The sequence below is a fragment of the Dasypus novemcinctus genome, chromosome 23 (genome assembly GCF_030445035.2).
Source record: "Dasypus novemcinctus isolate mDasNov1 chromosome 23, mDasNov1.1.hap2, whole genome shotgun sequence".
Lineage (NCBI taxonomy): Eukaryota > Metazoa > Chordata > Mammalia > Cingulata > Dasypodidae > Dasypus > Dasypus novemcinctus.
This window is the reverse complement of record NC_080695.1, coordinates 57,008,021-57,021,569: the sequence shown is the minus strand read 5'-3', so window position 1 is coordinate 57,021,569 and position 13,549 is coordinate 57,008,021. Positions and strand designations below refer to the sequence as shown.

The 13,549-nt window shown below is 50.2% G+C and overlaps 1 protein-coding gene across 3 annotated transcripts in view; it reads left to right on the top strand.

Moving 5' to 3' along the window:
* The window catches only part of BMERB1 (bMERB domain containing 1), a 153,527-nt gene that overhangs the window by 139,497 nt on the left and 481 nt on the right, over positions 1–13,549 (top strand). The window contains exon 6 of one of the 3 annotated variants that reach the window (XM_004471867.4): positions 1,806–3,425. The exons of 1 other annotated variant lie outside the window; for it this stretch is intronic. In XM_004471867.4, the coding sequence (XP_004471924.1) occupies positions 1,806–1,918 (113 nt within the window). In that variant the 3' untranslated portion in view covers positions 1,919–3,425. Of the gene's footprint in view, positions 1–1,805; positions 3,426–13,549 lie in introns of those variants that run through there. One more of the 3 variants, XM_023582625.3, reaches the window with a different exon arrangement.

Sequence of the window (13,549 nt, the reverse complement as noted above, 5' to 3'; positions counted from 1 at the left end):
TTTCATAGAAGGAGCTAGGTGAGGGCTGAGGAAAGATTGTGGGGGCCGCGGCCCTCTGCTGGGGCTGGAACCTTTAGTGGAGTCAGAAACATACTTTTCAGAATATTAGCCTCACAAGCTCCACAGAGCAAAGAGGGTTTCAGGTGAGCTAAGTATGGGAAATGCTGTGTACTTGACCCCCTACTGGGAGTGTCCCCATGCCCATCAGCTTGTTAAAGCAATGATGGTCCTGCTGTCAAGGAATTGCCTGGTCTATTGACTTAGCATTTCTCAAACTTAGGCTGCTGTACCAGTGCGGCCTTTTTCAGTTATAAGAAGTGGGCATACAATTCAAAAAGAGGTCTTTGTGGAAGGAAGAGAAACAAGAACCAAGGCCTCAGAGTCTGAACACCTAGAAGTTGCTTTCCTTTCACTTCTCATCTGTGCCCCTCTTTGCACATTTTTTTCTACTACCCAGACCTTCTCCATGGGATCAGAATTGCAGAACCACAGCTTAGCAGCTCCAAGGTAGCACCACACCTTCTCTCTCCTCAGATCTAAATGTATACATCTTAGGGAGAGATTCTGGGTTGGCCCTTCTTGGTTTGTGTGCCCACCTCTTAGACCCATCACTGTTGCCAAGAAACTGGGTACTGTGGGCAGCCAGGTCTGTTCCACTTGCCCACTCCTGCAGCTCCAGACACATGATCTGGTACCAGAGGAAGAGGGATTAAAAATCTTGCTGGGGAAAAAGAAAAAACCTGCCACTATCTCCTACTACAAGCATAGCCCCAGTTTTCACTGGACACCCATTTGGATTCTATGAGAACACAGTTGTAAGTGTGGGGGAGGGAGGGGAGTGAAGAAAGAGAAGGGCCATGGACCTTTCTTTCCAAGGCACATGGTCCCTGCCTCAAGCCAGCATCCTCAATGGAATACCTTTTCCATAAAAGGCAAATTAGAAAAATTCCACTAATACCATGGAGAAAGAGGAAGCAAAATTTCCTTCTGTCAGTTTGTGGCTATAGAAAAGGAACCAGAAATGACAGAACTATATAAAACAGAAAATAAACTAAGTATACTGAAAATTATTAAAGTGACAAGAAAAAGAATGAAAACCACTATGAAATTGAGGATGTTATATATAAAAAAAGAATAAGAGAATTTCCAAAAATAAAGCTTCTGTAAAAAAATATTGTCACTGAAGTCAAAACCCAATGGATGGGTTACAGAGCAGATTAAACACAGGGACACAGTTGAAGGGAAGGTTCATAAGCTGGAAGACCGATCTGAGGAAATTACCCAGAATGCAGCCCAAAGAGTCAAAGAAATGGAAAAAAATGAAAGAACGTGTCATGGAAGATAGAATGATCAGATACAACTTGCATATAATAGGAGTTCCAGAAGGAGACAAAGATAGGATGGGGTAGAAAGATATGTGAAAAGATAATGTATGAGCATTTTGCAGAATTGAAAGACATGAGCTCTCAGACTAAAGAAACCTGGGCAGAATTTCTCATTTCATTCAACAAATATGTCTTAAATGCCAGGCCCTGTGCTCGGCTTGGCAGATGCAATGGTAAGGAGAGCTGAATAGGAAAAGGGCTAAAAGCTATTGTTGGAAGCTCAGGACTGGAAGCCAGAGGGCACAGAGGGAGGTGGGAAGAGTTAACAGCCCACAGCAGGTCTCAGTGCCACATCCCCTGACCTGTGAAGTTGGAGCCCGGCCTGGCCAGGCTTGCGTTGGGGCTGCAGTTGGTGGGGGCTCCTCTTACCTCACCTCTTCCTCTCTCCATCTCTTCCTCTGTGCTGCTCCCTTGCTGCAGGCTCCCGGCCAGAGAAGAAAGCAGAGCCCCCACCCAGCAAGCCCACGGTGGCCAAGACAGGGTTGGCACTCATCAAGGATTGCTGTGGGACCACCCAGTGCAACATCATGTAGCCCCCATGTCGGGTGCCCCCGGGGCCATGGGGACCACAGTCCCACCATCTGGTCTTCATAGCCCCCATTGCCCTGGGGCCCAAGAGCTCTTCAAGGTGGAAGAGGTTGAAGGCCAGACCGTGACTGCCGCCAGGGGCCATGGGCACAGTGGATGGGCCCGGCCGTCCTGTACAGAGTGTAGCAATAGGGAGTCCCCCACTGTCGCATGGCCCTTCCCAGAGCATGCCGAACCCAGGAGTCTGTCTCACTGTTTATCCAACCACCAGGAAAGGTCCTCCCTTAAAAAAGTGTATCTCCACTTCTATCTAGCTGTATCTAACCCACTGTGAGAGTGAACTGGGAGAGGGGCATGGTCCCCAGGCATGTACAGTCGTGACCTCTCAGCAATCCATCCCCACGTGGGACACACCCCCCACTCACCCTCCTAGCTCTGCTGTCAGGCCTGTCCCCGATGGGTGCAGCCCCCATCCCCTGTTTGTCCCCTCCCCAGGGACTGTGCCATGGAGGGCTCCCCATAGCCCCATGTCTCTCGGCTGCCATATATGCCTGGCATTACTGGGGACACAGAGGGCCCATCCGTAGAGTATGCTTGTGTGTGGTGTCGAGGTCGCACCCCTCGCTTCTCCCCACCCTGTGCCTGGGTGTGGCTCAGCATTCGGCAGCGGGCCCATTGCACTCTTGTCTTGTCCTTCCACTGCAGTGTCTGCCCCAGGTGTGTGGAGGAGAGTGAGGAGGGGGAGGCCTGGGCTGGATCAGATCCAGGGCTCAGAAGAGGTAGCAGAGAGCTGGAGGCCCCAATGCCAAGGCTAGCGTGGACAAGAAGGGGTCCCAGAGCAGATGCTGGTGGAGGCATTCTCCCCACACTGGGAGACACCAGAGCCAATGGAGGCTGGACGCCGCTCACCAGCGCAACACACAGACCTCTGGAAAGAGCAGTGCCAGGCGGGAGAGGCGGCCTGACCCACCCATGTCCCATCCTTTGGTGGTATATTTTAACCAGCCTAACAATTCCAGCCGTGTAACTCAATGTACATTTGCTGCAGCCAGCCAGGCATAGCCGTGTGACCAATTTGTACCAGTGTGTGTCGTGACCGGCCTCAGTAGTTAGAACAACTCAAGATTTGCTGATGTGCAATCATCCATCGGAGAAAATAAAAATGGAAACCACATACGTGACATTTTTTTAAAGTTTTTACTTTTTCCCCCCTTGATTATTGAAGTAATTCTTGTACATAGCAGATCATTAAGATAATACAGAAAGTGTAACACTTTTTTATTTTTTTGCTTGTTTTCTTAAAAAAAAAAACACTCATAATTCCTCCAACTAGAGACCACCTTTGACATTTTGGCTTATTTCCTTTCAGTCTTTTTACTACACATATTTTTTTCATGATTGCCTCGTATTGTACCATTTTGTAACCATTTTTTTCTCTTAACATTATATCACCATCATTCTCCCATGTCATAAAAAGCTCTTTGTAAACATTAAACGTGCTTCGTAAATATTTTCAATGGCTGTTTAGTAATCCATCTTATGGATATATCATAGCTTAACCATTTCCTCACTATTTCAAGTTTTTCAGTATTATAAATAATGTCTAGATAAAACATCCTGGGGAAATAAAGTTTCATCTGAATTTCTGATTTTTTCCTTAAGATAAACTCCTAGAAGTAAAATCACTGGGCCACTAATGGGTAGCATTTTCAAAATATTTATAAATCATAAGTCAATGTCAGCTTTGACACAAAGTCTTTCTAACTGCAGACCCCAGAGTCTGCTGGCTCGAAGGCCCCTTCCCCAGCCCCTGATATTGCTCCATCTCCAATGTGCTTCTGCTTCTGTCCAGGCTTCGGCTTGCGTGGCCCTTCCTGTCCTTCTGCAGCTGAAGGGGGACCCTGGACAAAGTATGAAGCCAGCCCCTCCCCACCCTAACTTGCGTACAAACTCCAGGCAGCAGAGGCACCTCTGCTCTCCCTTCCCCACTGAAAAGGAGGGTCTGGAAGCCCTGACCCCAGCCCAATTACCGAGCAGTCACTCACCAATGCAATGAGCCAAGCAGATCGAAACCCTCATAAAATTCCTGCCTCTAGTTAAGCCCAAGGGCAGACCTAACTTATGTTCCTGCCATTCCTATTGATCAAAACAAAACCAAAAAAATACCATTTATTTAGGCTTTCACAGAAGAACAGAGGAAAGTAACTATTCAAGATGCTCTCAGATCACGAGCGCTGCCTGCGAAGCTGGAAAACCCTGCAGACTTTGGAGTCCTGCACACCCACAATTGCTCCTTCCAGAATCCAGGTGGGAGGACAATCCCAGGAATAGCATTTTTAAGAGGTTATCACTGTGCTGGGCACTGAGCACCCATCGTCTTGCTTGGTCCCCACATCAACCTGGCATGACTGCGATTTTACAGACGAGAAAGAGGAAGGTCAGTCCTTTGTCCAAGCTCCCGTGGGTAGTCAGCGGTGGTGTTACCACTCATACCCCCTTAGTTTTCAAGCTGCAGTAACAAATACCACACATAACAACACAAAATTGTGAGCCAACAACAGGAATTTGTTGGCTCACAATTTTGAGAGTAGGAGAGGTCCAAAATGGCTGTAACATTCTGGAGCTGGCTTCCAGTGGTTCTTGGGATTTTTTGGCTTGTGTCCCTACCTCACGTCACGTGGTCATGGCCTCTCCTCTCTCTTCCGGGTTCCACTGACTGCTGGCTTCCTGCTTCCAGATCCTCCCTCTGAAGATTTCAGGGATAAAATTAAGACCCATCCAAACTCAGCTGACCACATCTAAACTATAAATAACATCTTCAAGAGATCCAGTTTACAATGGGTTCACACCATTGGATTAAGATAAACACATTTTTTTTTCTGGGATACAGAAGTCAACCTACCACACACACCCCCATCAGGATTTGGACAAATCTCCCTCATTTTGAGAGAGAGTGATAATAAATCCTCCATCTGATTGTCCCTTGTGTCTATCGCCTCTCTCTAAGTCTTCACAGGCTTTCTTCTTTAGACTCCTCCGTAGTCTATCTCTGTTTTCCTAACCTTCCGCTCTCTCCTTGACCTATTTTAATCTGGCTTCTGTCCCTCCCTTGTCCCTGAAGCCCCTCTCACCAGGGCCAACAGCGATCTCCAGTTGGTTATACCCAGCTGATGCCTTCACCCCTCCTGCTCTCCCAGGAACGCGCTCCACTTGACGGCTATATGCCACCACTCCCCAGGTGAGCCTCCTACCCCTCATCCTCCAGGTGCATTTACATCTGGTCCTCCAGGCCTAGGCCTCTGCATTCTGCTCTTTCCCACAGCTGACCTCACCATCTTAGATGGCCACCTGCATGCATGGCTTCCCAACTTCTCTCTTGAGCCTAGGCCTTTCTCCTAAGCTCGGACCCGTTTATCTAACTGCTACCTGCGCATCTCCATTTGGATACAGAGTAGGCACCTCAAATGTAATGTGTCCCATGTGAGGGGTCGGCAAACAGTAGCTCCAGGAGCCCCAATCCCATCTGCCGTCTGTTTCTCTCACTAACGTTTTGTCGGAACACAGCCGTGCTCATTCGTGTATATATTATCTATGGCTGATTTTGTGCCACAACAGAAGAGTTAGTGGTTGTGGCAAAAACAACAGGGCTTGTAAATCCTAAATTAGTAATATTTACTCTCTAACGCTTTAAGAAAAATTTCGCCAACCCATCCTAAACTGAACTCAGCTTCACCTGTTAGTTTTCATCTCAAGAAAAGGTACAACCCTTCTCAAGGTTATCCATTGCCAAGTCTTTAGTTTCCACTGGTTAAGTACCCCTAGAGGCTTTCCACAGTGTACGCCTGGTGTAGAAGGCATTACGTTTGCTTGGTCAACTGCAGTACCTTCTTCACTGGCCTCCTTTTCCACTGGTCTTTCTCCTCTGAAATTCATTCTCCACACAGCAGATTGTTTTTTGAATGATACAAATCTAACCGTCACTGCCCTCTTCAAAGTCACCCCCACCGCCTTCTGGGTGAAAACCACGGCCTCTGACGTGGTTTAAAAGGCCTTCTCTGATGGGGCCTCTTCCTTTCTATGAGGCCTCATCTCATGCCCCTTTCCTGGATCCCCCTTCTTTGGGGTCTTTGATTCTTGCCACGTTTTCTGTTGCTCCTGGACCATCACCTTTTATTTCCTCTGCCAGAAACTTCTCAGATTCTCTCCTCCCCTTCTTCTCGTCATCTATTTATTCATGCCCACTCTGAAGCCAAAATGATCTTCCTAATGCTCAGATCTGACCAAGGGTGTCACTTCCCAGTTTAAGACTCTCCTATCCCTTCCTGCTGTCCTCACAGTGAGGTCTTGGCCCTGTGGCCAGGTCTCTACAGCCTCACGTGCCCCAGCCTGCCTTCCGCACCTCCTTCTCACCACTCCTCCAGTTTTGCACCTTTGCTCACGCCAGCGATTAAGGGAACAGACCAAGGGCACTGGGCAGGAGTAGCCAGGGAGAAAGAAGGAAGACTGGGCAGAGGAAAGTGTGAAGGAGGGTATGTCCCACAGGGCCCAACTTTACCCAGAGATCACGTGACCTTAAGAACACTATGAAATACGTCCAAATAGGACGTGTTTGACAAGAGCGCTTCCAGCAAAGTGCTGGCCCGGAAACCCAGATTTCCCCACAACTGGTCTGTACCCACTGCGCCGCTGGAGTTGGGTATGGGCCATTACCCCCATTTGGCAGGTGGAGAAAATGAGACCCAGAGAGGGGAAGTGATCAGCCCAAGTCACATAGCACATAAGTGGTGGAGCCGGGTTTGAATTTGGGTTTTCCAACTCCATGACTGGTGCTCTGAGAGCAGCGGGTGGGCCAGGCCCAGGAGAAGAGGGACCTCAGGTTGTGGTGGAACGTAGTCAGCCAGGCCTGGGGGGTTCTTTCATGTTTTAAACCCTTCCCTGGTGAGCTGTTATTGATTAGAGGAGACTCCCGGCCACGCCGCAGCAGCTGAACTTCTGTGAGCTTTGCGGCGGCTGAACAGCACTGAGCTGCAATTCTTGACCTCCCAACTCATCTGCAGCTGGAGAAGAAGCATCTCCCACGTGCCCAGTGCCACCAGCCAGGCCCGAGAGACCTTCCACTGACAGGCCAGCCAGTGGGCATCGTGGGCCGAGGCAAAACGCTCGGGGAAGCTGGCTTGAGCAACATAGATCAGTTCATTTTTCCATTCATTAATGCGTTAGTTAATTCCATTAGCTATTGCAGCATTTGGCAGGTTTAGGGAATACAGAGAGAGAGAGAGAGAGGGAAGACAGGATGGGGTCCTGCCCTCATGTAACTTCCATTCTAATAAGGGAGCCGGATGTCAAAAAGGAGGGAGGGGACAGGGATCTTGTCACCAGTGTTAAGTCTGAACAAAACCCACTGATAGCAGATTAGCAAAGGAGAAGGCCATCTAGAAAAGTAATTGAGTGCTTCGGCTTGCAGTCAGGCTGCCTGGGTCAAAACCCCAAGTGTGTGAGTCTGGGCAATTTTCTTTTCCTCTTTGCACCTCGGCGTCCAGATCTGTGAAATGGAGAGCGTAACAGGAGGATTAAATGAGATGATACACAAGAAAAGTATAGAAGGATGAGCTTAGGAAAGTCAATTACCATCTAAATCAGAAGGTGGGAAGAAGGGTCCAAGGCCCAAGGCTACTCAAACCTCTCGGAGGTTCCTGGAGGGCCAGGGGCTGGTGCGAGGAGTAAAATGGTAAGACAAACCTGCGGCCCTGCCCTCAGGAAGTGGACAGGCCAGCAGATAAGTGAACAGACAGATTTCTGATGTTAGAATTTGATGCTGAAGATCCAGGAAGTCAGCACCCAGAGGAAAGAAAAGCCAGCAGCACCAGAAAGAAAAGGAACCTTGAACCCAGAGAAAAGCAAGCCCCAGGAACGTAGGAACCCAGGAAGCCTGAAGCTCACAGACGTCGGCAGCCATCTTGCTCCAAATAGACTTTGGTGAGGGAAGTAACTTATGCTTACCGCCTGGTATCTGTAACCTCCTACCCCAAATAAATACCCTTTATAAAAACCAAAAAAAAAAAAAAAAAAAGTGAACAGACAGGACGCTGCCATGGGACAAAAGTTGCCATAACCCAAATGACAGCGGAAGCACCCATCCCACACGCTTCCCAAGATTTCTGCCCGTTCCCCAGTTCTTACAGTCTCGTGGCACGTCTGACCCTCACTGCCGGCCCTGGCTGACTCGCTGCATCCTTCTCCACTCCCTGCCCACAGCTGTCCCCTCCCTCTACTCCAGACTAAGTCCAACAGGGAGCTCGGCCCCTTTACGCCGGGCTCCACTGAGAACGCCAGCACAACCTCGGCGCACAGGGCCGGCTTTACAGAAAGTCCACGGAGGTGTGTGTGTGTGGGGGGGTTCGCATCACAGCCCCGGGCAAGAGGGAGGTGAATGTTAGACTTCCTGTTTCCCCCAGCTCTGGTCCAGCCACCTCCACCTGCCCGCACACCCAGTCCTCTTCACTACAAACGTCCCCCCCCCCCCCCCCCCCCCGCTTTATTAGGCAGAACACCTGCGCGCTCAGTTCAGCTTCGCCCCTAAATTCCTGTTCAGGGAAGCCTTGGCTCTACAGCCCCAGGCCTCGCCTCCGGCGCTCACCTCCATCCCCCCTCCCCCAGGGCTCTGAGAGGGGGAGGGAGACTACGAAGGTTTCTGACTCTCCTGGTGAGAAATACGGGCTCATTGCTCCTCCCGCAGGAGACGCAGCTACAGGAAATTTGGGTTTTAATGAAAGATTTCCTCCCCCCGGGTCGCCCAGGGATAGCAAATAGCACAGAGGCTGTGGGAATGCGCAAGGGGCGCTGGACGGGCTCAGGAAGCTTCCGGAAGGAGGAAGCATCTCAGCCCTGAGACAGGGAGGGTGTGTGGGGGGTGCATGGGCGGGTGGGGGGCAGCCTCGCCGAGGGCTCTCCAGGGCTGCAGGGTCCAGGACACGGACCTCTCAGCACACCCCCGCTTGGGGGCAGCAGCTCTCTGCACTGGGATCCTTTGGTTTATACCTGATCAACCCGAAGCCAAACAGGAGAGCCTAAGGCCGGGGCTCTCGAGGCGCGGGTGCCGCTCGGTCCCTCGCTCACAGGATGTCCTCTGACCTGGGGCCTCCCTTCTGCTGGCTTATCCTCAGGCGGGTCTCCTGGTCAGGCCACCGCCAGGCTCACGTCCTCCCAGGCCCACTGGAGCCGCGACCCCATCACCCCCAGCGCGGAGTCGCCCTGGCCCGGTCGCATGCCCATCCCTGAATAGCTTGCCGTGGCCAGAGGAGGGCAAGCCGGGGTCCAGAGGCGCCCCCTGGAGCAGGGGAGGGGCCGGCCTCTTGTGCGGGAAGAAGAGAGGGAGACTGGGCCATGCGCCGCTCCTTATGGAGACTAAGAAACGGGGTTGCCAAGAAGCGCAGAGGCTGGCCCGAGAAGGCGGCGAGCTCCCAGCTCCGCGGCTGCCCAGGCCTGATTCCACGCCGATGCTCTGCGCTCACCCCCATCCAGCCCAGCCCCTGCCCCGAAGATGTCATCTGTCCCCATAGACAGTGCTCCCCTATGAGCCCCTGCGACTGGTTCACCCAAGGGCGGCTCTTTGGTGGAGCAGTGACTGTCTACCCAGGGTGGGCCTCCACCTCCGTGGGGTAGGAAGGGAAAGAAGGCCCGGGGGACACACTTCCGTGGCTTCAGCCCAGATTCCCACTGGCCAGGCGCGTGTGCCAGCCCCTGGGCAGGGCCAGGGGCCTGTTTAACCACTGTAAGATCATGTTTTAAAATTTTGAAATGATTTCAAACTTACAGAAGGGTTGTACTTTAAATAGTAAGAAAAAGCCCTGTATACTCTTTCACTCAGATTCACTGAGCGCTAACATTTTCCCACATCTGCTTTATTTACTCTCTCTCATATATAAATATAAATGTCCTTTTCCAGTACATTTTGATTGTGGGTACAGGCATCATGCCCCTTTTACCCCTAAATCCTGCAGCATGCCCCAAAATAAACAAGGGCATTGTCTTTCATAATTACAGAACAAGCAAATTCCATTAATTGAAAGCTGCTATCTAATACTCATGTTTTCCTTTATGGCTATCTCCTCCTGCCCCCGTCCCCTCCTGGATCTAGTTCAGAAACAGAAATTGTACTCAGTCACGATGGCTCTCTTTAGTCTCCTTCAATCTGGAACAGGCCCTTGGTCTTTCTTTCATGACACTGACATTTTTTGAAGAGTTCGGGTCTATTGTTTTAGTCTGCTGGGCTGCTGAAATGCAATATACTACAAATGGGCTGGCTTTTACAATGGGGATTTTTTAGCTTATAAGCTTACAGTTCTGAGGCTGTGAAAATGTCCAAATCAAGGCATCATCAGGGGATGCTTTCTCCCCAAAGACTGGCTGCCGGGGATCCTGGGCTCCTCTGTCACATGGCAAGGCACATGGCGGCACCTGCTGGGCTCTCCCCTCTCTTGCGGGTTTCAACTTCTGGGTTCTGGGGCTTTCTCTCTCAGCTTCTGTGGGTTTCTCTATGTCTCTCTCTCCATGTAGGACTCCAGTAAGAGGATTATGACCCACTCTGGGTCCCACCTTGATTGAAGCAGCCCAAGCACAAGGCCCCACCTATTATAGGTTCACACCCACAGGAACAGATTAGCTCTAAGGCCTTGATTCTTCTGGGGTCCATAAAAAAACTCAAATTACCACACCTGTGGTTTTATAGACCAAGCCCCTGCATTTTAAACTCATTCCCCTGGTGATTCTGATGCCCTCTCCAATTTGAGAGCTGCCACCTCGTGGGTGAATCGTGTTCTCCCCAGCTGCTGAGAGCCCCGGAGCCCTGCTGCCAGCAGAGCGGTAGAACAGTATGGCTGAGGCTCACGTCCTCCTCATGTGGGACCCCCACGCCTGGCCCAGCACCCTGCACCCAAGCCGGGGCTAGGGTGAATTGGAGGCTGAGTAGACAGGCTCCAGCCCAGCTGTGCCACTGAGAGACTTGGGGTTACTTAAACTTTCTCAGCCTCAGTTTCCCCATTGGTGGAGAGTGGGGTTGGACTAGGTAGCCTTTAAGGACCCTTGCAGCTTTGTGAGACCCTGAAGTGTCTGAGCTGGGCCTGGACTTCTGACCCACAGGAACTATGAAATAACAACTGCAGGTCTTGTAAGTCACTAAGTGTGTGATCATTTGATCTGCAGCAACAGAAAATGAATATGCCAGGCACAAAGTGGTGAGGATACACTGGTGAGCAAAAATTAGTCTCCACCCTAATGATCCTTTCTGCCAAGTTGAGGGAGACAAATAATCATACAAATATGTATTCAATGGTAAACTTGGTATTTTAAAAAGGGGCTGTGAAATGGGGGGACTTACCTAATCTAGGGATAGAAGAGGGGGTGGTTGGAGAAAGCTTCCCTGAGAAAGTAATGTTTGAGCTAAGGCCTGAGTAATGGGGGTGGGAGGGATTAACCAGATAAAGATATGGGCAAATAATTACAACTACCATTTATTGGCTCCAGTACCAGATTCTCCTCTAAGGGCTTCACTTTAGCAGCTCAATTAAGACATAAAAGAACCCTCTGAGGAAGGTGCTCGTTACCTGCATGTATAGATGGGAAAGGAGGCCCCACAAACCTAAGTAACGGGCTCCAAGTTTCAGCCTTGAGGGAGCAGGGGTCGCACCCTTCCTTAGACTGCAGAGCATGGGTCCCTAGCCACCACCTTGCCTTAGGCCCAGGGCAGCGGGTACAGAAGGGAACCAAGCGTGGCCAAGAAGCCAAAAGAAGGCCACAGACCAGAGGGGGGGAGTGTGGTGCGACACGGGAAAGAGCCCAGGAGGGAGTCCATGTGTTAAAACTCACCAGCCACCTCATGCCTGGAGGTGAAAGGGATTCTACTTGAAGGTGGGGATTTTTCCCCCAACTTTCTTTCCTGGTTGCAAGTCCTGCCCACACATGCCAGACTTGGGCGCTGCTAATTCCCTAAGGGAAAGACTGTGAGGCCCTGGGGTAGATCTGAGGGGTCTGGGAAACTCTGTGAGGGGAGGAAGGGTGGGAGGTGGGAGGTGATTCCTCCCTCAGCCCAGCCCCTGCATCTGGGAAGGCTTTCTGGTGGAGGTGGGAAAAAAGGCCTTGCCATGAGATGCCTGAGGCAGTCAGAGGAAAGGGCTTTGAGCAGGTCTGAGATCTTACTGCCCCTCCCCACCCACCCTCCCCACCAAGAAGTCTCCAGGCCTTAGGGGTTAGTGAGCAGTATTTACCCAAAGGATCATCACAACGACCCTGCAGTTCTTTTTCTCCTCTGGTGACCTAAATTGCCCGTTTCCAAATCCTTCCTTTCCAGAACATGTGAATTCTCTTCATCTTCCTGAGTACTGGAAAAGGTTCTAGCCCCCACTCCTTTGGTGTGGGATCTAAACTCCAAAGTCCCATGTACCTGGGAATGAGGGATTCTCTTTCCTGCAGGTTCTTTCATCTGCTGACTTTGTTCCTGAGGCAACCAGGTTTCCTCACATTCCAACCTAATCTGTTCCCAAGGGCTGCCAACCTAATTCCCAGGAAGAGACTGGAACTCTCCTGGGAAAGAGATTCTGCACTCTGAGAGTATTAATTCAAACAGGCAAACCAGATCATCCTCTCTGCATCTCACTCCAAAGAATGGAGTTAGACATAGCTGAGACTGCAATCACATGGACAGCTGGAAAATGGCCCATTTATTTTAACTAGACGTAAAGCAATGCAAGAGCCTGGAAGTAAAGGCCAAGAGAAGGGATGATGGGGCTGCACTTATCCCTGGGTTTAGGGGTCAATGAGCCAGGTTACTGCTTTCCCTTTTCTCTCCCTCCCAAGCCAACAAGCAGCCTAAATGAAGGCCACCGTAGGTCTTCATCTGAGAGGGCGAGCAGGGAGGCTTCTGAGGCATGACTCATTCTCTGTCCATGTGCTGCTTTTAAAGCCAAAGAAGATAAATTGCAGAGCATGGTGCTCTTCATGGTAGAGGGAACAGAGAGGGTTAACAGCAAGCAGGGCTGGGAAGCTTCTGGATTGAGGGTCTAGCTAGATCACATCTTGGGCAAGTTACATATTGATCTTCTGAACTATCATCTCCACACTATGGAAGACGGGAAATACACAAGACAAATGCTATGCCACATTTCAAATCCCAGTCTAGGGCTACAAACCTCCCTAGCCCCACCTTGGTGGCAGCTCAAGTTCTGCAAAAACTTGCTACCAGCAAGATGATTTGAAAGGATTGCTAAAAGTTTTAAAGAGCTTTTTAAACTTGGAACTTAAAAAAAATTTGCACTTCATTCAAGAAACAATTTACCCCAACACCTGAGTCTCTTCTAGGTCCTTTCAAATTCTTACAAGGGGATGGTGGGGGATAAGGGTAGTCTCAGGGGAAGGGTTTCACAATTGAATTTGTGAATCAACTCTTGTCCAAACTGACCTATTCAAAAAGTATCCTTAGCAGTGATCAAAATAAGGCAGTGGGCAAAATGGATTTCTTCCAAAGGAAGAAAAATCCTAGACATCATCCCAGTTTTATAAACTGGAGGTGTTTTTTTTTTGTATGTGTGGTTATTGTGTTTCCCCACACAATTATATCCTGAACTAAGGCTGGGAAACTCAGC